This window comes from Bos indicus x Bos taurus, chromosome 6 (genome assembly GCF_003369695.1).
Source record: "Bos indicus x Bos taurus breed Angus x Brahman F1 hybrid chromosome 6, Bos_hybrid_MaternalHap_v2.0, whole genome shotgun sequence".
NCBI classification, from domain to species: Eukaryota; Metazoa; Chordata; class Mammalia; order Artiodactyla; family Bovidae; genus Bos; species Bos indicus x Bos taurus.
This window is the reverse complement of record NC_040081.1, coordinates 12,276,312-12,300,227: the sequence shown is the minus strand read 5'-3', so window position 1 is coordinate 12,300,227 and position 23,916 is coordinate 12,276,312. Positions and strand designations below refer to the sequence as shown.

General features: G+C 37.4%; 1 protein-coding gene across 20 annotated transcripts in view; it reads right to left on the bottom strand.

The window, feature by feature from the left end:
* CAMK2D (calcium/calmodulin dependent protein kinase II delta) overlaps nucleotides 1-23,916 on the bottom strand; it is a 308,540-nt gene that overhangs the window by 42,261 nt on the left and 242,363 nt on the right. For 9 of the 20 annotated variants that reach the window (XM_027543760.1, XM_027543753.1, XM_027543747.1 and 6 more), the window contains exons 8-13: nucleotides 17,070-17,153; nucleotides 9,689-9,783; nucleotides 6,930-7,052; nucleotides 6,599-6,682; nucleotides 6,112-6,154; nucleotides 2,781-2,818 (exon numbers count right to left, since the gene is read on the bottom strand). In XM_027543760.1, the coding sequence (XP_027399561.1) occupies nucleotides 2,781-2,818; nucleotides 6,112-6,154; nucleotides 6,599-6,682; nucleotides 6,930-7,052; nucleotides 9,689-9,783; nucleotides 17,070-17,153 (467 nt within the window). Of the gene's footprint in view, nucleotides 1-1,367; nucleotides 1,401-2,780; nucleotides 2,819-6,111; nucleotides 6,155-6,598; nucleotides 6,683-6,929; nucleotides 7,053-9,688; nucleotides 9,784-17,069; nucleotides 17,154-23,916 lie in introns of all 20 variants that reach the window. The other 11 variants (XM_027543762.1, XM_027543749.1, XM_027543755.1 and 8 more) reach the window with 3 other exon arrangements.

Below are 23,916 nucleotides of genomic sequence, written 5' to 3'. Positions count from 1 at the left end.
AGAGATAAGAGAGAATGGAGTTTATTAAAGAGGGGTCAAAATTCAGTATTTACTTTGGTATAGAATATATAAGAAGAAGGATACACATGCAAATAATTTTCTATTTAGGAAGAGCGTTGGCAAAACACAGCTAACTTCTTACCAAATGATCAGAAGCACTCACGATTAAAGCACATGTGTATTTAATATACATTTAATTCATATCAGTGGTTGCAAAGAATTAAAGAGGAATATACTGAGATATTTTCTGTTTTGAGATATGAGACTTGATTTTTTCCTAGGATGTGCTTGTCAAGAACTGTTTTGTTTTAGTGGAAATGTCCCGTGTGCACACCTCTGCACACAGTTATCCGTACAAATGCACATCCCTCAGCACACCCCCCGACATGTGTTCACACATAGCACACACACACTGTCCTCTTTTCCAAATGAGGGCCATCCTGTCCGGATGAGCCATCCTTTATTGTCAGGCATGGCAAATGTTAGTTAAATGAATATGTGCCTCAACCACCACTTTTACTTGTGTTTAAATGTACAACTAAAAACTTTTGTTAAAGATCAGCTTAATGATTTTTTTTTGACTGTAGAAAATATTTTGAAGGTTTTTATAACATTAATTAAAGACAACAGGATAATTTCTAGGTAAAAGGTTAGGAGTATTTCCTTTTAAAGAGTTGAATATCAAGCATGGGCTCAACCACAGCTGCCTTTTAAATATACAAGAGCTCTGGCACTTTTGTCTTTGAAATGTATTTATTTTGTATTATGGATGCAGAGTATTATTTAAAAAATTAAATGAAATCAATATTTAAATGATGCAGTGAGTTATTCTTACGAGGCAGGGGCAAGATATTCCTATTTTTCAGGTGCTGAGTTCATTTAGTTTTGAGGTTAATAATTTTTTTTTTCAAAAGGTGCTTAACTAGATTGGGTCCATGGTAACATCACTTTCATGCTATTTATAGAACTCCATGGTGGATGCATTATGGTTTATCTGAGCTAAGAATCACTGCTATTTTGGTAATCATGCTTAACTATTTAAAGACAATCCTATAGTAGTTTTTCACTTTTCACAATAATTATAGACATTAACTCTGTCATAGTCTTTAGTTTTATAAAAAAATTGCACTGTCTTGTAAAAGACCCTTTAATAATATATGGATGACAGTGTAAACTTTTTACATGTTTCAAAAATTCCATTTCAAAGAAAAAAATGATTGAAGATGGGCACTGTGTTTTGATAGTTAATTACCATTAACTTGTAATGGTCCTATACTTTCTCCACTTACACTAACTTAGGTAAACAAGACTAGTCTATTCCTAAGCGTGAATTTTCACAGAAGGAGAAATCTGGCAGAGATCCTCACCATCATCTGAACACTCGAACTGGACTTCCTTTTCTGAATTGACCAGTCAAAAAGAAAGGAAAAGAAAAAAAATATGACCGGTTGAATTTTTAAAGTATCAAAGCATGGAGCACAGAATAATTTTGTCTTTAAAGAGGAACTGTAAGTTGACTGGAAGAAAAAAGTTCTGGAAATGTTTCTTTCTATATAAGAATAGTAGTGAAAATAAATATCTTAATAGAAACTATGAGCTCTGCATCACTGAATACCACAGAAAAACAGAGGAGAATAAAACATTTGGAAAATTTAAAATACCACATTTCCACCAATGTAGCACTGGGGAAAAAGCAGACATCAACAGTCATTACTGAAATTTCTGTTGAATAAACTAAGCAGAAGGAAGAGAATATTAGATTGAGGAAAGGAATTAGTAAAAGGTAAATGCCATCCTAATGGGAATCACAAGTGCATGATCATCATAGCTCTGGAAATTCCCAAGTCACACACAGACAGGTGGTGAAGAAATGACTGGGCATGAACATAAGTGACAGATGATATTCTCTGTTCTATATTCAAAATGAACTGACCACTTGACTTTGGGTCAAGTTCAAATGTTAGAAAATTAATTAATTCCCAAGAACGTTGAAGTGTTCATGAGGAATGTTGGCGTCTGCCATTGGAAGAGAAAGAAAAAGATTAAAGAAATAAAACATTGAGGTAATACTCTAAAAGATAACACACATAATTCATGTATAAGGTTATATTCAATCAAAGGTAAATTCCCACAGGAAAAAAAACCCAGCATCAATAGAAAGTAAATTGTATTATTTTGTTTGGAAACCCAAAACTTTTAGAAAGTAAAAATACTCTGCTGCTGTCTTTCTTGGGGAAATGTCCTAATAATTGTTCAGAATATTCATGTCAATTCTGTCTCAAAGTCTTACGACAGAAGAATAGGAACAATTAAGACCTTTATAAATACTGTCCAGGCAGAGAAAATAGATTTTTGAATTTTGATTTCCTAGACTTGATTTGTTTTTTTCAGTCTATAAAATTCAGCAGCCAGAATTTTAAAAGAACACAACATAACTATTTGGAAAAACATTTGGTTTTCATGAATTTTCAGGTCATCATGACAGTTGGAGGCTATAGTAAAGCAGACAGGATTTACACACTCAATTTCTAAAGTAACGCCATATAAAGTATTGTTTTGTCATGATTATTTAATATATAACAAGTAGAAAAGATGTAGCTTTTCTTGGTATAAATATCAGTCATTTCTGTATATTAAATTATTTTATATTTCATTCTGCATCCTGTATCAGGAACTATAAAAAGTATGAGCTACAATGATTTAGAACTTATATTTAACATTTAAAAATGATCCAGCATCTGAAAGTCAGAAATGAGTTTAGGAGCAGCTGTTTAACTTACCTTTACTCCATCCGGTTTCTTCAACAAACTCTTGGCTGCTGCAAAATGAGGGTAAAAATCAGTTTAGTGAGTTATCCACAGAAACCCACAGCCAGGCAACAAAACAGGTTATTGTCTCCTTCTACTACCTTTACTGATTTATGGCCAGCATATGCCCGATTATCAAGGTCACACTGATGAGCGCGAGCTTATAGGACATTGAAATACAGTATCACTTTTCTTGGTCTTGTCACATCAAATTTAGAACTGAATTCTTATTTAGTTCATTGAAAATAATTGGGCACTTTGTCCGTTACATTACTGGACTTTATTTCACAGTTGGTTGCGAAAAGGATACTGGAACTTTAACTGGACTATGCTTTTGTAATCCAGAAAGTTGATTTCAAGTCTTCAGACATCAGCTCACAGATTGTATTACATGTTCATTCACACCGAAGTATGGTGGCCATGTCAGTTCTGCCACTTAAGCCCCTCTTCCTAGAGGTTTAAAACTCATTTGTGAAAATCTGCTCTGGCTAAATAGCATTCTTTTTAATATGTATATTTGAAATCAGATCACTTCATTTTTATAAAAATATTATTAATAATAACTTTATTTTAAAGGAAATGGTATATTATTGGCCTAGAGCAAATATTTCACACACTTAGTGTATGAACTTTAAAAAAAGGTATTTTTTTTATGCATCAAAATCAGAATACAAAGGCTTCATAAACAAAAGCCTTTTATGTTGAAAAACTAAAAAATCACAAAGTTGAGGCATGAAAGGAAACAAAACGAAATCTTCAGAGAATTTCTAAAGTGCATGGTCTTTTATGAGACTTCACTTTTTGGGAGGGAGCGTTCAGCATTCCTTCTGTTACTGAACTCCTTGAGTATATTAAAGAGCAATGCTGTCCTTTCAAAAAATATACTTATGAATGGGTACATACACAGTGAACAGATTATGTAACTGTCAATGACAATTAGTAGATCAAGTTTAGAACATTTACAAATATGTAGGACAAAGTACACATTTATGCTTCAATTTAATGTTAATTATATATATTTAAATATATCAGAATAGAATTTGGTATCTGAACTGGAAGTACCTAGCTATGATAGAACTGCATGAACATGTAATTTCCTGACATCTGTTTGATTTGGGCTGTTGTTTTGCTATCACGTTGGTACAATTTTAACTTTAAAGATACAAACATGTTAATTTTATTTAGCTTTTAGCAACAGAGCTATTAATTTATTATTAATGAGACTATAAGAAATAGTAGCCTTAGCACTAATGCTGTGTGCCTGGAGCTAAAAAGCAGTATTAAGTAAATCCTGTGGCAGTTAATAGGTTAGAAAGCAAACTCAGAATAATTAGAATTGCAAGAGCAAGCAAAGAGAAGACAATGAGTTGGGATAAGCAGCGATTTGGCCTGGGAGATGCAGAAATGTCCCTTTTGGTTACTATTTACCTTACCTCACAAGAAATACATTCCACATAAAGGGAGAAAAGAAAAAATAAAAACAACTTTATAACCATATACTCATGGACAAATTACTTTAAAAAAGAGCATGTCTGGCAATGAAACACAATGAATACTCAAAACTAAAACGCAATATAAACCACGAGGTGCAGCTGAGTCTAATGTTATTCAGTTGGTTTTGAAATGATGGATTAAAAAAAAAGTTTGCTTTTCATGCTAAGACATTCAGAAACGATATCAAATCCACATATTAGTCATGAGTTTTTAGTTTACACGATGATGAAAAGAAAACAAAAAGTGAGGTAAACAAAAAGCGTCCATACATGGGTGTATTTATTAATAAAGGCCCAATTTATGCCTAACAGTGAATTTAAAATGGAAACAAAATATACAATCTTAATTCTGAAGTTTTTGCCCCTGTTAGTCTGTCATTAACTATATATATCATACCATCCTACGTTTTAGTGATTCACTAATTACTGGGCCACAGTGAAATATTAATTTATTTGAATATAGCACATATCAGTTAATATTTAATGAGATGACATTGAATTCACCCATATAAATGTCAAATATATTAATCAGCTGTTCATAAAACAGGTAACTTGGCAGCAGCAGTAACAAGTTTTACTACACCAAACAAACTGGACAAAATACATACAGCTGACTAACACAGTCCCTCAATTTGCAGCATTACTCATTGCGTCATCATCATTGGTGTTGTTTAACAGGTTAGTTATTCTTTGAAAAGCTTATGAAATCACATTATATACAATGGGGGATTAAAGGTGACCACCTAATAACATGGTAAACAATAAACAGAAATTGGTTGAGCAGCTTGGAAAACATGATCACGATACGGGTCACCGCCTGAGATCATACGACACGCAGGTGAGGTGTGCAGCAGGGATAAAGCACTTAAGACATAGCTGGGTAACTGGACGCTGCACCGCACTCTCATACAAATAGTAAGCAAACGAAAATGGTAGAATTTTTGGTACGATTGTCTGACAATGGTTCCAAGTCTAAATAGCTAAACAGTAAGTTTTTAGCTGTCTTAACGCTTCAGTCCCTCCCCATACATAAGACTGATTAGCTTTTACCAAAATTTAAGTTTTGGAAACCTGATCCTTTGAGGTAACCCATCAAAGAAGGGGGGCTCCAAAACTCAATTTCTGGAAATAGTATATACTTTATGTCAATTCTGGAGAGTCACACCTACAATAAAAGAAAGTTTAGCTTCTTTCAGTCTATTATTTAAACAAACTTATTTTTACCAGGAAATCATTTCAAAGAATGTTTATTACTGGGGGATAGGTTCTTTGTAAATTCTTAGGTTTAGATACTTTTGTAAGTTGTCATCATTCTTATAGCATGTAATTTCAAAAGAACTTAGGCCTAACAGGACTGGGTTCCTCAATAATGGTCTTCTAAAAATCTTTCTTTTTGTGATTCCCTGAGAGAATGAGACACACGCAAAAAGACACTATTCATAGTTATTACCTTATGAGATATCAGTTAATTCTACATTCAAAATACTGAGCTTCAAGCTGGGAGAGTATAGTTACAAACTGTGTCAGCTTCAGCATGGAAGACAGCTGGGTTTCGAGCTCTGCTCCAGCGCTGACCAGTGGTGGGGCCCCCGGGTTGCTCGAGGGAAGAGTGTAGTCGTGGGCTAGCTAGCACCTCTGTGAGACAGCACCCTCGTAAAACCCAACACGGCAGTCACAGGTGTGGAAGGAACCCATGCCGCCTCTTTGCCATCCCTGAACAACAGTGTCTTATGTAATCACTAAAAATTTTAAATTCCAAAAAAAGCTACTAGAGAGGAGAGGAGAAGGAGCAGAGTTCTTAACACATGTACCTGAAAAATTCCTCGTAGCCAGCATAGTGGTCAAGATGGCACCCTGTCAGAGCAATAAGAATATAAAATTAATGCTGCTTTTGCAAATCTTTAACCTAACAAGTAAGTGTTTTTGATAACAAGTCTTCTCCTAATCTTACTTTCAGTCAGAAGATTTTTGTTTCTCTTCAGTTTTTGGTTTCCTCAGAGTAGCAGGCCTATGTTTCTCATAATAATGCTGGGACCACCCTGGTGGGTGCGGCCAGGTTCTGATTATTAATTTGCACAGATGTTTTTCACTGAATGGAGGGATCACATCACCAGTGATCCTAGCTCTTCAGGGTAGTTTTAATTCCAGTGATATTCCACTTCCCCAAGATTCAGAAGAAGAAGAGTTTTGAGGTTTAAACATTTTAAAGCCCTTTCTAATATAGTTCTGTTCCTCATATGGAATCCCACTTCTCACTCTGCCAAATTTCCCTCCACACAAAAAAGTAAAATTTCTTACCTTTAGTTTTCTTCTCGCATTGAATTTCTTCAAGCAGTCTACAGTCTCCTGTCTGTGCATCATGGAAGCAACAGTAGAACGTTGCTGGAAGAGGAGAAAAATAAACTTAATTGAGGCTATTTAAAAGATATTAAGCATAACAGTACCCTCAACTTCATCAAATTTTCATTAGTGGTTTCTGTACCCATCCGATGAACTTATAAGTATTCAATTACAAGAGTTTCCTAATAATGAAAAACTGATTTTTTCAAGATTACTTGTTAAAAAAAAAATCAAAGGAGAGTATATTTTTCACTTCAGCTCTTGGGGTCTTTGGGGCACGGTCACTTACACAGATCCACGGGTGTTTCAGTGCCTCTGAGGCCGTGATGCGCTTGGCAGGGTTGATAGTAAGCATTTTATTGATGAGGTCTTTGGCTTCAGGAGTCACGGTGTCCCACTCTGGTGACGGAAACTTTAAAAATACAAGTTTATAAAGAGTTTAAAAAGATACACTCAGTGGGACAGGGAAGAGCCAAATATACTAATCATTTCCTTAAGTAGTGTGTTTCTTCATCAATTTACTTTTTGTAGAAGTTAAATTGTATCTACATGTAGACAAACTTTTTAACTTTTTAGTTTACATTGGAGGATAGCTGATTATCAGTGTTGTGATAGTTTCCCGTGGACAGCAAAGGGACTCAGCTATAGGTATACATGTAGCCAAACTGACATAGGTATGTATCTATTCCCTCTCTATGTATTTATCTATATATTAAGATATTGAGTGTAACTATAAGGGACAAAGATGTACACTAAATTGCCATGTTATAACTAGTGATACATTTTTAAATTTGAAAAAACAAAATGAATCTTCTAGTCCTCTAAAAAAAATCTTTAATCTGCGAATTCAATTTTATGCAATATTTCTCATAACTATTTATGCAATTTTACAAAAGTCAATAAAGCTGAGAAGTTGTCACATCATCATGCTACTATGCCAAGGTTCAAAATGATGTATTACATACTTCCACATCTCGTAAGCAGTAACAGCAGAGAAAATAAAACCGTTTCAATTCCTGTTCCAAATGGACCTATTAACTGTCACTATTTGGAGTACAGCAGTGAGACGAAATTTGAGACTATAAGAGCCCAGCAGGATTTCATTTTAATACTTCAAAAAGGTTAATCTACTTAATTATAAATTTCATCAGAACTAAGTTCATGAAAGTAAACCAACTCTCATAACTTTTATTAGTAACCATTTATAGTCATAAAGTAATTTATTTTAAATTTCTGTGTAAGCTTTTTGTTGATAACTATGCCACCTCATATTCACTTAATAAGCATATTTAGTAGAAACACTATTCTTGATGGGTTAAGAAGGATGCATATCCCATTGGTTTCTTACAAAATATTAGGTGGTTTTCCCAATTTATGAATTTGTATAGACAATCCTGAGAAAAAAGCCGTTGTCACTGTGCCCTAACGGACTTCAGCTGGTTCACTTTTAGGAGCCATGTGTGACTTGTGACGTGCGATTGTCAGTTGTGATCACGTGCGTTTGTGATCCACTGGCAAAATGAAACACAAGAAAAATGATACTGACTCTTTAATACTTGCACATTTTCGCCAGTTTAATAGCTATCATTTTAATTCCAGAAGTTTCCTTTGGCCAGTTGTAAAAACTTGCTAACCATCAGGAACTACTGAGGAAACACTCAAGTCTGCTTCTTCATGATGTGGAGATTTTCTGACCACAAATGAGGGCTGAATTCACCTAGATAAAAGCGGGTCCTTCTCTGAGTTTTCTAACTTTCACAAAGGCATTTCTTTACATCCACCAAGCAGTGAATGTGTAGAGTTATGTTTTTCGGGTGAAAAGTGAAAATGTTAGTGACTACTCTTTGTGACCCCGTGGACTGTAGCCCGCCAGGCTCCTCTGTCCATGCAATTTTCCAGGCAGGAATACTGGAGTAGGTAGTCATTCCCTTCTCCAAGGGATCTTCCCTACCCAGAGATTGAACCCAGGTCTTCTACATTGCAGGCAGCTTCTTTACCATCTGAGCCACCAGGGAAAAAGTGAAGCGAGGGATTCCTAGTTCTAGCCTGTAAAGATGGTGAATGCACTAAAATGGCCAGGTAAATCACAATTTGGATTAATTATGATTAGTCTGGCTAGAATGCAATGCTTCAAAATTATACATTTTAAATACCTGTGATACATCCATCTATCTACATGTTACATTTAGTCAGGGGAGTCCATGATACCTGATACAATACAATATAGCCTTCTCATAACTTCTCTCTTTACCACACTGCACTCTTAACTTGTGCTCACAAGGTGGACCCGTTATCGCCTACCCCTTAGTTAGCCCACTTAATAATACAGGAAAAGCATCTCCAGACCTGCATTCTGACTTCCAGAGGGCTGTGTGAGGTAAAATCAGAGGAAGTGGTAAATCATATTTATCAGAGGAGAGAAAATTACATCAAAGAGCACAAAGCTAAGCCATAAAGACAAAGTAGTTAAGGCCTTACTCTTCAATACAGACCTTCATTCATATGCCTAGTTTAAAATATACTAATGGTAAATTAAATGTATTGGAACTGTGATTTTCCAATATTTTTCAATTGTGAAAACCATTCTTCAATGAAAGGTTTCACAGAAGCTCACTAGATAAACAAAACAAAAACAGTCAAAGCTGACATAAAGGAACAATGTTCTATTTGATACATGGATCACTGCAAAATATTGTTAACATATAATTATGCAGTAAGCATTTGAAAATATAATTCAGCTAACAGGTAGTAACCAGTTCTAAAGCAAAAATACTTTAATTTTTATATATTTTAAAATGCACTAAGATTTAAAAGCTTTGACAAACAAGGTACTTCCTTAGAGACTTCATACTGTTTTCCTTTCGATTTTATGAAATAAAGGGCTAGAAGGAAATAGAAACTAAATATATATGTTACATATCTTATTCTTTTTTCCCAAAAGAGAGGAAAATAATAAGGGATATTATTAAAATAGCAATGAAAAATCTGTTTTTGGTAAATAAAAAAACCAAACCCAAATATAAAGCTATATGAATATTTATTACATACGTCATAAGCTCCAGCCTTGATCTGCTGGTAGAGTCTGTGTTGGTCTTCATCCCAGAATGGTGGATATCCAACCAGTAGAATGTAGAGGATGACTCCTGGAGGGAATGAGCATATTAACACAGTGTTAAGTCCCAGAAACTCCGAGAAGTTAAACAGGGCAGATCCACAATGATATTAAGCCACATCCGTTCGAAGACAGAAAACTAGATGATTGGTAAACTTCAGAGACATGTTATGATGCACTCTGAAGTGTTCCGTGGAGGGTGAATGCTGCTCCTCCTTTGCTCAAGGGCTCTGACAACGTGACAGTCCAATGCGTGCACCAAAGGATGAATTCTAAAGATGCACAGCAGAGCAACACCTCAATATGAAGCCCACCTCCACTGTGGCGACACCTGTGGCCTCCCTGAACCCTGTGTACACATGATCTCCCTGTGCTCTTATCTATTTAGATACCATGTGATTTTAGTCACTTTAGAGGTTGACATTTAAATATATAACATGTTATTATTTCCTATTAGTCATTTTGCTAATTAGGACAGTTTGTAGAGCAATGGTGCCCTGGTTACAGATTCATGCTCTAAATATCCAGGGTGCCTGGGAATGTGGGTACCATATAAGAAGATGAAAATCTTTTCTTCATTAATAATCTTAGTCTTCAAAGACAGCTTCTTCAATAAAACAACTAAACCAGTGATACTACAGAAGAGTATATACTACAAACAGGGAAAAGATAAGACTGAAATTGTGCATAAAATTCAAAGAGTTAAATGTTCAGCTTTAAGACAATGTAATATTTTTTTCATAAATATGTAATTATTGAGAAATTAATCAACATCCGATTTAATCTTTAAACAAAATTCTTGTATCCGGTAGTTTTTAACTTGCCCTGAAATCGAATCTGAGGTTTCAATGTCTCCTTGGATCATCGTCTTTGTCACCACATGTGCCTTCCTCCACTTTTGAAACATTTTATGACCCTGCTTAAGATCTTTCATTTCTAGCCCGCTGTCCCAGAGCAAAGTCTGCCGTTGCTCTGCTGTCTCCTCTGCTTTTCTCTGGCTGAGCCCCTTCACCAGGGAGGCCTGGGAGCCGTGGTAAGAGAGGTGACATGCTGCCTGGTGGGCCTGCATCTCCTGTCCCCCACAGCTGGTCTCTTCATTTCCTTACCTTTACTCTGTTAGGGACACTTAGCCCTGCTCCTGTTCACCAGACCCTACATATTTACATGACAGGCACTGTTGCAGCTAAGACGGCTTTAAACAAGGGTTTAATCACCCTAGGATTTTCTAACCTGCTTCAGGAAGACCCAGTTCAAAAAGCTGATCATGATCAGAATAAAGCATTTTAAACAACATTCTTAAATAAAAACCCAACAACGCTTTAAAATCAAGATCGAAAGGGACTTCACCACAGTAGAATTAAAAAAAAAGGACAGTGCAGAAAATCAAATATAATATTGCTACCTTACTTTGTAATACAAAAATGTTTTTTCTATCTTTCACTATATCACTGTCTTAATGTTCATTCATTTAAATTTATTTTCATATTTTTCCTATCTGATTTAACAGATGCATTTAATGATGATAATAATTATGATAATGAGTGTCTGGATGCAAGTAGAAAAGAGGATATACCTAATTAGCTTTAACCCTTTGCTATGGTTTAGGGGGTGAAGAAGAAAATCAGCTTTGCAATGGAAACAGTCTATAGTCATTTTAAAATACTCATTTCTCTAATAAACATCTGGAGTTAGGTTGTTATAAAATTATAAAACAGAGCCACATCTGCAACATTTAGCATTCTGGACCTGGGCATGGCCTGCTTCTGAAGCTTTGTTCTTGTGGGTTACATCTACTGGTTGACACTTGGTGTGGTACTTTTCTGGGAAGGGAGGCTCACAGACATTTCATTCCCTAAGAATCAGCACCCACTACGTTAATAAATGCTCATGATTTGTTTGATGGATGTCTACAAAAAAATATACTTTAAATACAATCACAGCATAAATATAGTAGATTTAAAAATACTTTCAGGCTACAAGACATCATTGAGCAGACTGATGTGAAACTGTCAGTTAGAGACGTGGGTTTGATCCCTGGGTCAGGAAGATCCCCTGGCGTAGGAAATGGCAACCTGCTCCAGTTTTCTTGTCTGAAAAATCCCATGGCCAGAGGAATCTGGTGGGCTACAGTACACGTGGTTGCAAAGAGTAGGACACAGCTGAGCACAGTTCTACTGCGCCTTCCTTAGTCTAAGAATAACTTATTTCATCAGCTGTTTGGTTACCCTGAGATCTGGCTCACAGAGAAAAGATAGGGTAATTAGTTTTTTCCTTCTTTAATAATCAGCTTTCAAAATAACACATTGGTTCCCCAAACATCCTCCAAAGGCCAGAATTTAGGTTGTATTTTGATTACTATTACTATGAGTGCATACATAAATTTAAAATTTTAATCCATTACTGTTATTTTTCTTATTTATCTTCTAACTGTCCTATCTTTAACCAGTCGAAGGCACTTCCAAGTGGCTCCTGAGTCCTGTTAATACAAGCTCTGTAGGCTTTAAGAGTTTCTGTTCTTTCTGGTCTCACCAGATGCTCTTGGATCATTACTTTTCCTAATCCAGATTTGGCATTAGCCACTTCTACAAGGAATCTTGACTTCTTACTGTGGCAAACAGTATACAGAGAGCAGACTGAGAAGTCTGAGGTGTGCTCTGTGGGAACTACACGTTTCTTCAACAAATAAACTGAGAAACAAGGAAAGAGGAGTGAGAAGAAGAGGGGGAGAGAGGAGCAGACCTTACAAATAACAGAGACTTAAGAGACCAACCTGGTAATGAAATTATGAGACAAAGGGGCAAAGAGCAAAATTACTACATATTTGATTATTTTAAACAATTACTATTACATGACATTTAAAAATATTTCTATATTATTAACATGTTTTTTAAAAAGTCATTTTCTTTTAGAGGTATTCATTAAAATATTATATTATTATATGACATTTAAAAATATTTCTATTATTAGCATGTTTTTTAAAAAGCCATTTTCTTTTAGAGGTATTCATTAAAATATTTATAGATATATTGATATGATGTTTGGATGTGACTTAAATAATCTTGGGGTGGAAGACTGAGTCAAGTGATGAAGACGAAATAAGATTAGCCATCAGTTCAGTATACTATTATCCTCTCTACTTTTGTAGAGAGAATTTTCTGTAACAAATTTTCCATAAAAGCTAAACTATTTGACACAGTCCACTTCATATAGCATTTTTTAAAAATGAAAATTAAAACAAGTTTTCATTATCTTATGTACACATTTGTGCTTGGAATATGCTAAGAGATGTTTGATTAATAAGAGTTGAGAAGCACTGATTACTGATTAGGTAGAAAGACTATATTATCAAGAACATTCAAAACTGATTTTAATAAAAGCTACAGCTTATAATCACATTAATGATCAAAACATTCTAAAGGCTGTTCTTATGAAAAAAAGGTGAAGCAGCAATGCTGAGAAACTCTTGGGAAGCCAGTGGGAAGTTAACGGAGCAGTCTAACAAGCACCCACTTCAAACTCTCAAAAATAAAGGGCACACCACGAGCTTATGTGCAAAATGCAGGTGGAGTTTGGAAATTAACTAGTGAGGGATAAGAACAGCTTCCTTTTATCCCTTACGCAAACCCAAAACCAAAACACAAAATAGGGAAATACTCTGGGACGTAAGGGGCCAGTGATGGGTAGAACAAAAATCTAAAAGATCAAGGCCAACAAATTAGCAAATTATTTTTCAGATGATGAAAACTATTTCTATCATGTGGTAGGGGTGGCAAACTGACAGGCTCTCTGGCATCAGGCTAAGGTGAATGCCCGTGCCTGCCGGGCAGGAGGGAGGGAGGGTGCCAGGGAGAGCCTGTGTCCATCTGTCTGGCAGTACAGCAGCCATGTAAGAACACAAGCATCTTGCTATTTGTTCTTTAAATTACTTTAGGGAAGCCAGAAACTGATAATTTCCAAAGAAATCTCCTGATAATTATATAATTTATTATATAAATTTAAAGATAAATGCCAATCCCCACCCCCATAAATGGTCCAAGTGTCTGGTCAATACAGCTGTAGATCACCTGTTTGCAATTTGTGCTCTACCGTCTAAGAATCCTAAATCTGCTGCCCCAAAGGAATTCGCAGCCAGCTGTGTTATGCAGCTCAATGGTGGTGTGCATCAGAAAGTTTGTGGAAATGCAAATTCCTGAACTTCATCACAGAGAATCTTATTCAGTGGTTTCATGGGTGGGCCCCAGAAAATTGTATTTTTCATAAGCGCTCAGGTAGGTCACCTTGAAGCACGTGGTCTGTGATCCACAGTTTGAAAAATATCAAGTCAGGGAAATAAATAAATACTATATCTAGAGAAGTATCTGAAAGTATGTCAGTTCAGAATAAGAGCATGTTGGTAGAGATTATGGGAAGAAAGCTCCAAGGGTTGAACACTAATGAAGACATGGGTTGTAAGGGATGAAGGCAGAGAGCCTTCTAAATGTGAGGCACAGCTGGATGGTCCAATGTAAGAGCCACAGAACTGGCGAAAGGAACACATGGTCCAGCAGGCTTGAGATTTCCAAAGGCAAATACTTTCTAAGAAAATGCTTGATGCTGACTTATTCCGGCTGAAATATGAAATGCTAAGGCTCAGAAATCACACAACTGCTGGAACTAATCTGGCCATGAAAGGAAACAAGGAACACATCCTCCTAAGATTTCAAAGGTTTGTTACAAGTTACAATATATTCTGTGACAGCCACTAGTTTATTATTACTCATAACTGTTCTGATATCTAATGCAGGTAGAGAAGTAACAAGACAAGCTGTGTGTCCACTATATTTTCAGACTTACATTTATTATTTTTTAAAACAAAGATGTAGAAGGAAGTTCAGTTAAAAACCAGTCATTCAGTGACATCTATAAACAACATTTGCTCACCCCACTATGGAATTATGAAAATAGTTATATAAGCAAGAAAACTATCTAAATCAACTTACTGTTGTTAACGGCAGAACACAGGACTATATTCTTGCTTCATTAATGTCTATCATTTACTTTCCAGTAATGGACTAGTAGCTTTCAAAGCCCAGATGTAAGTCAGGCTATATTCTGTGTGAGATCATTAAAGTAGTGGTGATAAGTATTTAAAATTTTCTGTGTATGGATTATTGTAGGTTTCTAATGAAAAAACTGCACAGATTTCTTTAAGCCATTATACCAAAGCCGTACTTCACTCTGTTCTGGGTCAATTGCCCAAAGGCAACCATGGTTGAGTACTTACAGAGTTTGATTCACAAAGATTACTTGCCATATTTCCTTTCTTTTCTGGGTTATCTCATTTTTTACCATACTATCCAATGTCTGCCTTTGCAAAGAAGTAGTTATTAAGAGCTAGTGTTGAGGGATGGTTGAAAAATAGATTCTCTCAAGATCTGCCATTACCTAAAAGCAGTAAATAAAGTATACATTACTTTGGCAGCTATTACAATAGGAATGAGAAAAGGTGTATCATCTTGTAAGTAAAGTGAATTTAATGTAACCTTCAGGACATATAATAAAATGATAAAACTATTCCAAAGAGCAGAGACCCAGAAATGTAACAAAAGGCATAAAAATCTCTTATTATGTTCCAGGTAGTGGGCAGTGTGTGTGTGTGTGTGTTTGGGTAATTTCCCCCAAATATGTAACACTATAATATCTAAGACACTTCTGCAGTTAACTATGTGATCCTAAGGACATTTTTCAGCATGCAACTAAAGGATGCCAAACTTTCTACAGAAAATAAGGGTTGGTGGCCCTAAATAGGGCAGGTTTGTCACAAAGGGATTTGGCTGTTTATAAAAAATTAAAAAAGCATGTAAAAAGAAAAGCTAAGGAGAGAACTGAGCAAAATGGAAGATAAGCCTATTCATGGGAAAACGAGCTGAAATCTGAAAGATGCCCTGTGGCTCTGAGTTTCTAGAGTCATTCATGAGATGTGTGTGTGTAAAAATTCCTCTTGGTAGTTCTAGGAGGCAAGTACCATTATCATCACCATTTTAAAAGCAGAAGCTGAGATACCGAGACTCACTCTGGTCTGGACCTGTCTGTACCACATCCTCTCTTCAGTGCTGGGTACCCCTCTAGCTGCCCCCCACCGCCCCAATAAAACCCATCCGCATCTGTCAGTCTCTTAACAGATCTGTGATGGAGGCTGATTTCTTACAAACAAAATATTTTGAGTTATCTGCCATTAACATGTAGACTTGAACAACAGCATTTTGTGCCTATGCTTTCACCAAAAGGATTTTAGAGTTCCTGCTTAGGAAACAGTCTCAGGGACGAAGACAGAGCTTGGAGCTCACCTAAGACACTACCCTTTAAGTGACAATTCCAACTTTTTAGAATAATAATAGCCGTTTGCATTTCAAATTGCTTTATAAACTCTAAAAACCCTATTTGACCCTCATACAGATCTATGAAGGTCAAATACTTCTATTGTACAGGTAAAGAAGCCAACTCAGTGATGCTAAGGAGATGGGGTTAGCCAGTGCAAAGCAGACTTGAACTCCGGCATTGTGACTCTAAAAGCTGTGCTCTTCTCACATCTGCCTTCTTAGGCGTGGAAGTAACTCTAGAAGCCAAGATACACCCAGCTGGAGATCACACACCAAGTTGTTGGTTGTGCTAATGACACAGTGTCGGAAGCCTAGAGGGTTAGCTCCTGTCCAGTAACTCCAGCAGAAAATATTTCAGAATACCCCGAAGTACCCCTTTCATTTCAGTCTCCCACCTATTTGAAGTATATGCTGACACAGAAATTCTGCTATAAAAGCTGTGGTGGAAACTCTCCCCATTCTTTGAGCCTACACAGGCTACGTTTTGATTAGAGCTTGTTGCTAAAGGCCAGGCCTAAAACAGAGCCCAGTCCCCACAGGGCAATTTCATTCCTTTCCAAGATTCACTCATTTTCTCCTAATCCCTGCTGAGCATCTTGTGTTGCAGACAGGACAGCCGTGGTCAGGGCTCCCTGGAGGAGTTGAGAGGAAAGGAGCATAAACCCCACGCCCTCTGTGGGGGACACATTATGGCCCTATCTCAAAGTGCCTCCTGGGCCTCAGGCTTCAGCATCACCTGGGAACTTGTTAAACACGTGAACACTCTCGTCCCAGACCTACTGAATCAGAAACAGCAATCTGCTTTAACGGGCTCTCCAGGCGACTGTTGTAGGCTAAAGTCTGAGAACGTAACTCTTAAGTTGATTGCTAGAGAACATCAACCTCAGATTTGACAGATACTATTTTCATTGTAACAATAGTGGCGTGCTGCAAACTTTGCATGAGGATGATTCCTTACCGCATGCCCACATATCCACTGGCTTTCCATAAGGATCTTTACGTAAAACTTCTGGAGAAAGATATCCAGGTGTACCAGCAAAACCTAGGGAAAACAGATGTTAATGAATGAAAACCAACTTGGCAAAACCAATATGAAATGGCGAAGGAAGAAAAACTTCTTTGAGCTTCTGTATCTGTTGATCTGTTTGTCAAGATAAGACAAGACTCTTAGGGAAATAAAATAACGTGGACGAGTTTCTCTCTGTAGCAGTCTTAACATCAATCTGTCCTGCATTGTAGCTAATTAGAAGAAACACATCTTTTTTTTTCCCCCAGATAGAAAAACCTTTCTATGGAGCGGCACAGTCAGTGTATATACTTCAGACTACTTGGTCAGCAGTTCTGATTCCTGTTCATGTGGAAGTTAAAACAAAACCTGTGAAAGGGTCAGAACATGCTACCCTATACCTGGGAAGAAATTAGGAGAAAACTGCAGAAGATGATACTTATCATGATGCCTACATAATATATTATGAGAGGTTGCTGTTGTTGAGTTGCTAAGTCATGTCTGATTCTTTGCGACCCCACAGACTGTAGCCCGCCAGGTTCTTCTGTCCATGGGATTTCCCAAGCAAGAATACTGGTGTGTGTTGCCATTTCCTTGTCTAGGCAATCTTCCTGATCCAGGGATCGAACCTGTGTCTCTCGCATTGCAGGTGGATTCTTTACCGCTAAGCCACCAGGGAAGCATTATTATGAGGCATATTTATCTATAAAGTGGGGCTTGCCTGGTGGCTCAGATGGTAAAGAATCTGCCTGCAATGCAGGAGTCTGGTTTCCGATCCCTGGATCAGGAAGAGCCCCTGGAGAAGGGAATGGCTACTCACTCCAGTATTCTTGCTGGAGAATCCCACGGACAGAGGAGCCTGGTAGGCTACAGCCCATGTGGTTGCAAAGAGTCGATATGACTGAGTGACTAACACTTATCTACAAAGTACAAGGATCCAAAACATAGATCCTGGGGATAAATTTAAAGCAAATTTTCAGTAAATATTTTTGATAGTGAGGTAGTCCATGAGAGGGGGTTGGGGCTGAAAGTAACTGAAGAACTCACTAGGAAAAGAAATGGGCTCATAATATATCAAAGAGCTCACTCTGTACTAATAAGCAATCACTGTGTACTTATAAGTGGCAACTGAAGAGAAGACTCAGGAATATTTAGATGAGTCAGTACTGAACAAGTATCAGCTAGACTTTTAAGAGATGAGGTATGCGAAACTAGATGGCTAAAGAAAGTTTCCTATTAGATAAATCAGTACTTCCAAGAAGGTATACTTAAATGATAATTAATAGCTAGCATCTAGAGTAAAATACTTATTTATGAAAATAATGGTTTTCAAATAAAAAATATTTACTTTAAAAATTACCAAAAATAGCTATTGCTATTTGGAAATTTTCTTTAAAGGCATACGGAAATTGGAAAGTGTTCTTTAAAAGGATATATAATCAGGAATTTCTCTGACTACAAACCAGTGATGAAGCACATTGTGTATCTACTGGGACGCAAAGCATGCAAGAAAGGAGCTTTTCCCCGCCTCCAAAACAAATCTGTACTTAGAAACAAGCATATATGTAACGACACGGTTACAACAAAATTACATTCTGAGGCAAAGGATTTTGGATTTCACTTTTACCCCCTTTTTCATTGCCTGTCCTCTCCTCTGTTTGCTTTAGAGGAGGATGAGGAGGACAGTGAGAAGGAACTTCAAGAAAAGACCTGTATTGTTGTAGTTTAAGCTTTAAATGGACCACAGTGGATTCACCTCTACCTCAAACTTTGATAGAAATGTTTGTTCGGTAGTTGTGAGCTGGAAAGAACTATTGAGCAGCAGCGGTGGGTCCCCTGACTGACGTTCAAGGATTAGCTGAAGGAGTGACGTGGAAGTTTGCTACTCTAAGGTAGAGACAGGCACACTAGTTTCCAAGAGCTTTCTGGGGCTTCTCACTGCCGTATCTGCTCTCTCATTCCGACCATTCCTTTCCAACTCCTCCAAATGTTGAGACACAAAGGGAATCCAGTGGGAAACAGACTCCAAAGACCAGATTAAAGACAGGTCCCACCTGGCATTTTAAGATACTTTATCATCTGGTCCTACCCACTACTTCCCCTTCATTCACTCAACATAATATCTTCCTACTTCTGAGCACTTAACCTAAAAAATCTCTTTCAGATTTCTTGAAAATAAACTTTCCATTTTCACCCTTAACGATGCTTTTTCTGTTTCTTGAACCCTTGATTTTTTTGGTGTATGTGTGGGAGGGAGTACTTTTTCTCTAACATAGGGTGACTCTAAATTACTTCCATCTGCTACAGTTCTCAGTGGTCCTCTCTTTCTCTGAAGTGTGACTACCCTTTATATGCAATCTATAACCTCCCATCTAGAATTGGTAACCTTTAATGTATGTCTTAAATAACTTGGTAGAATACATGCCTGGAGTAGGAAATATTAACACTTCATCGAGGTAGAAAAGATAAAGAAGAAACCACTATGCAAGAAATGAAGTGATAATCCTAAGTGTAAATTATTATAAACCTCTTCTGGAGACTAAAATGCTAAGAGACACTTGCTCCTATTGAGCACAACCATCACTTGAGCAGTTAGGGGTCCTTACCCCTAAGAATAGCGAAGCCTACATCTACAATGCACAAATGTTAAAACAGTGCACTTTACAACGTGTTCTCATGAATACAGAAATACTGAGGGGAAGACAAACTAGGTTTGTTTTAGCATGAGATTAAACTCCTAAAACTCTAGTTTATTATGATATATACTATCAACGGGAATTTAATGGGAGCTTGCCTTCTTTAGAGACAGGGTATGTTTCTCATTCTGAAAAACCAATACGAATACCAGAAAGGATCAAAGAGAAAACAGAATTACTTACATACAGAATCCACTGCAACATACTGCCGTTAAAAAACCCTTAATATTTAAACAACAGACATAACAACATAATAGCAACCAAGCAAAATAATTCTTCCATAAGAAATAGATCATGGCAGTTATCCTTTTTTTCCTAATAGCAAAAAAAAAGAAAGAAAGAAATGGATTGCAAACAGCATATCCAATCCCACAGGAGAAACAGCTTATTCTCTTTGGTAAATCTCCTAGTCTACCTCACACAAGTGCTACAGGGTGCTACTACTTCTGGCCTTTTTGGCTCTGTACAAAAAAGACCGAAGAAGTAACACGGGAAAAACAAATATCTGAACTGGAAAATAAGGGAAAAAAATAACTGAACACAATAGAGAGCTTCTAGAGCGGCTTGAATAGTTTAATTTTTCTTATATGGAGTAGACCTCAAATTTATTAAAATAAAACTCTGTAAAAGCTCGAAACTCTGGCATTACACATAATGAAAAAAAGAGTTCTGCTTTTTTCTTATTAAAATAAATGTTTCCCCACTCAAAACCTTTACATCTTTTAAAATGTAAAATTAACCAAATACATGAGACTATGGCAGAAAACTGAATAAATATCAAAACAAATCATTCATACTAAAACATGCCTTTCCTCCTAAAACCTATCAGGCAATATTCCCAAAAGAAAGGCAGGACATCACATGCCCTTCACTTAGTTATCCAGGAGGAGTCACTGAAATTTGAGTTGAATGTGCTCAGTTGCTTGTTATGGCTGACTCTTTGCAACCCATTAAAAAAAAAAAAAAAACAAAACGTTAAAAGAAAGCTAAAAAAAGTATTCTCCTAAGCTTAGAAACTATGTTTGTTTATACTTATAAAATGATGGATTTTCTTAGACCTTAAAATGCATCCTTTAAAAGTCATTACCCTAATAGGTATCTTAGTAGGAACTTAACTGACTATCACCACACCAAAGAAAAAATGGGAATTTTACTTCCCATCTGTCCTTGTTTCTCTGAGACCAGCTTGCCTTGAGAAATGAATTATCACAATTTGAAAATTTGTGTACTTTTATATGGATGCTATTGCTTTCACTAGCCTGATATTTAGTCATTCACTCAACAACTTTTACTGTGTAGGCTGGTTCTGTGACCTGTTTCATTCCAAGACAGTTCTGAAAACTTACTGAATAGCTTTGAGAACCCAGGCATATTCCAATAGTCTACTTTAATGGTCTCGTCTCATAACAGCCTCATGAAAGAGTGTTTATTATTTCCATCTGCAAAAAGGACACTGAGCTTACAGAGTTAAAGCGACTTGCCTAGTGTTATGTAGTTGTTAAGAATCAGAGCCAGGATATCAGCTGCAGTATTTTAATTCAAAAAGCAGAAACTTTGTACTGCACACAGTCCCTCAAACAGCTTGTGATCTAGCAGAAGAGATGAAATCTCACCCAAACAAGTGAGATTTCAGGAGCTCAACTTCAATACTTTTATAAGCATCATCCAAGTTGTCAGTGTTAAATTTGATCCTTGGCTCTGTAATAAGGCTTCTGGCTTATTCCTGATATCCAATTATCATCTTGTACATAGTTCTGGCAATCACATCCCTGCGCCCAAGTCCCTTTTTTGGTATCTTGTAAAGTGGGGTCCTGCTTTGTTCTAGAAAGGACTAGAGTTCTGTCTTGGAACCCAACTTGCAGGATTCTGACTTCCTCTACACAGATTCCCTTAAAATTCAGGGTTCTTGTCCTTTCTGCTTGTCACCTGGCGCTTGCTTGCTCCTGGGCACTTCTTAGCTCAAGCTGTCCTCAGGCGTACTTTGAACGCCCGCCTTATCTTAACTGGCCCCTTGCCTGAAGGCTATCCTTAAAGTCACCCTCCTACCAAATCTTTACTTAACAGAAACCCACTTATGTCCTCCTCTGCTCAAAATTTTTCACCAGATTCCTGAAACCTCTAAGATAAATGCTAAATCCTTCACAAGAACATAAAATCCTTTCCTACTTCATCAGCTCCCCATCTTAGTATACCTTCTACTTTAGCTGTAATCAACCTATTGCTATTCCTGAAATAGAAAAAATTGTTTCATGCCTCTGAAATTTTGAATGTGCTGATCCCTCTGTCTGGAATGCCTTTATCTCCTTGCATGCCAGTGAACAAAACTCCCATTCAGCCACCAGAAAGGGGGAAGCCTTGTCCCAGTCACTGAAATTTCCACAATTCTTCTCTTGTGCTCCAGAGCACCTTACACCTGCTTCTGTTAAAGGTGCTCCCACGCTGCCTGCTAAATACTTATTGATAGGCAAATAGGAGTGTTTTGAAGGGCAGGACCTTCTAATTCATTTCTATATCTCCGCCCATCTTTGTGATAGCCCCAGTACTTCCTATTGGACCCCAACTCCTATAACTGTATGTTCTTTATCAGGGTAAATTATACTCTTTCCTAGGATAAAATGATGTCTCTGAATCTCAGATTTACAGCACTAATTCTAGGTCCTACCTGTTTTCAGTTTGCAGTTAGTGGAATAGCTTTGTCCAGTTATATGACAAAATATGACACAACAAAGGACAAATTGGGAGGTATTAAGTTCACCTGGTAAGTGAGGACAACCTTAACGTAAAAGGCAGTATTCAACAGAGGTATCAGAGACAAGGATAATGGTCAGGCACCTCTGAAGCAGGACCAGCAGCACAAGATGAGGTCCTGAATTAGGCTGCCTTCAGAGGAGGTGGATAAGGCTGCCCCACCAGCCACTCCCGTTAAGTGGCTGGGGCAGATGAGAGAGAGACGGTGAATCCTGGGAGATCTGGGTGCTTTTCAGCACATGTGTATGTTTAGGGATACAGAAAACTACTTGTATAGAAAACAAAAGAAGTAAGCATTTCTTGAGCTCTCTTTCTATTTGTTGTTATTGTTTAGAGGATAAGCAATTCAAATTGAAGGGCATTTTGCCACTGGCCACAATGTGGATGGACCTAGAGACTGTCATCTTGAGTGAACTTAAGTCAGACAAAGACAAATATATGATATAGCTTCCATGTGTAGTTTAAAAGGTACAAATGAACTTTTTACAAAAGAGAAGTAGAGTCACAGATGCAGAAAACAAACATAAATTTGGGGTAAAGTAGTGTAACATATTGGAGAAGGCAATGGCACCCCACTCCAGTACTCTTGCCTGGAGAGTCCCATGGACAGAGGAGCCTGGTGGGCTGCAGTCCATGGGGTCGCGAAGAGTCGGACATGACTGAGCGACTTCACTTTCACTTTTCACTTTCATGCACTGGAGAAGGAAATGGCAACCCAGTCCAGTGTTCTTGCCTGGAGAATCCCAGGGATGGGGGAGCCTGGTGGGCTGCCATCTATGGGGTCGCACAGAGTCGGACACGACTGAAGCGACTCAGCAGCAGCAGCAGCAGTGTAACATATACACACTACCGTACTGCGAGTGGTAAAGAATCTGCCTGCAAATGCAGGAGACATAGAGACAGGGGTTTGACCCTTGGATCAGAAAGATCCCCTGGAGGAGGGATCACAAGAGGAGCCTGGCAGGCTAAAGTCCATAGGGTCACAAAGAGTCAGACACGACTGAGGTGACTTAGCATGCATGCACATACACACTGCTATTTATAAAACAGATAACTAATAAGGACCTACAGTATAGCACAAGGAACTCTACTCAATATTCTGTAATGGCCTATAGGGGAAAAGAATCTAAAAAAAGAGTGGATATACATATATGTATAGTTGGTTCACTTTGCTGTACATCTGAAACTAACACAACATTTTAAATCAACTATGAAAGTGAAAGTGAAGTCGCTCATTCATGTCTGACTCTTTGCGACCCCATGGACTGTAGCCTACAAGGCTTCTCTGTCCATGGGATTTTCCAGGCAAGAGTACTGAAGTGGGTTGTCATATCCTGCTCCAGGGGATCTTTCCA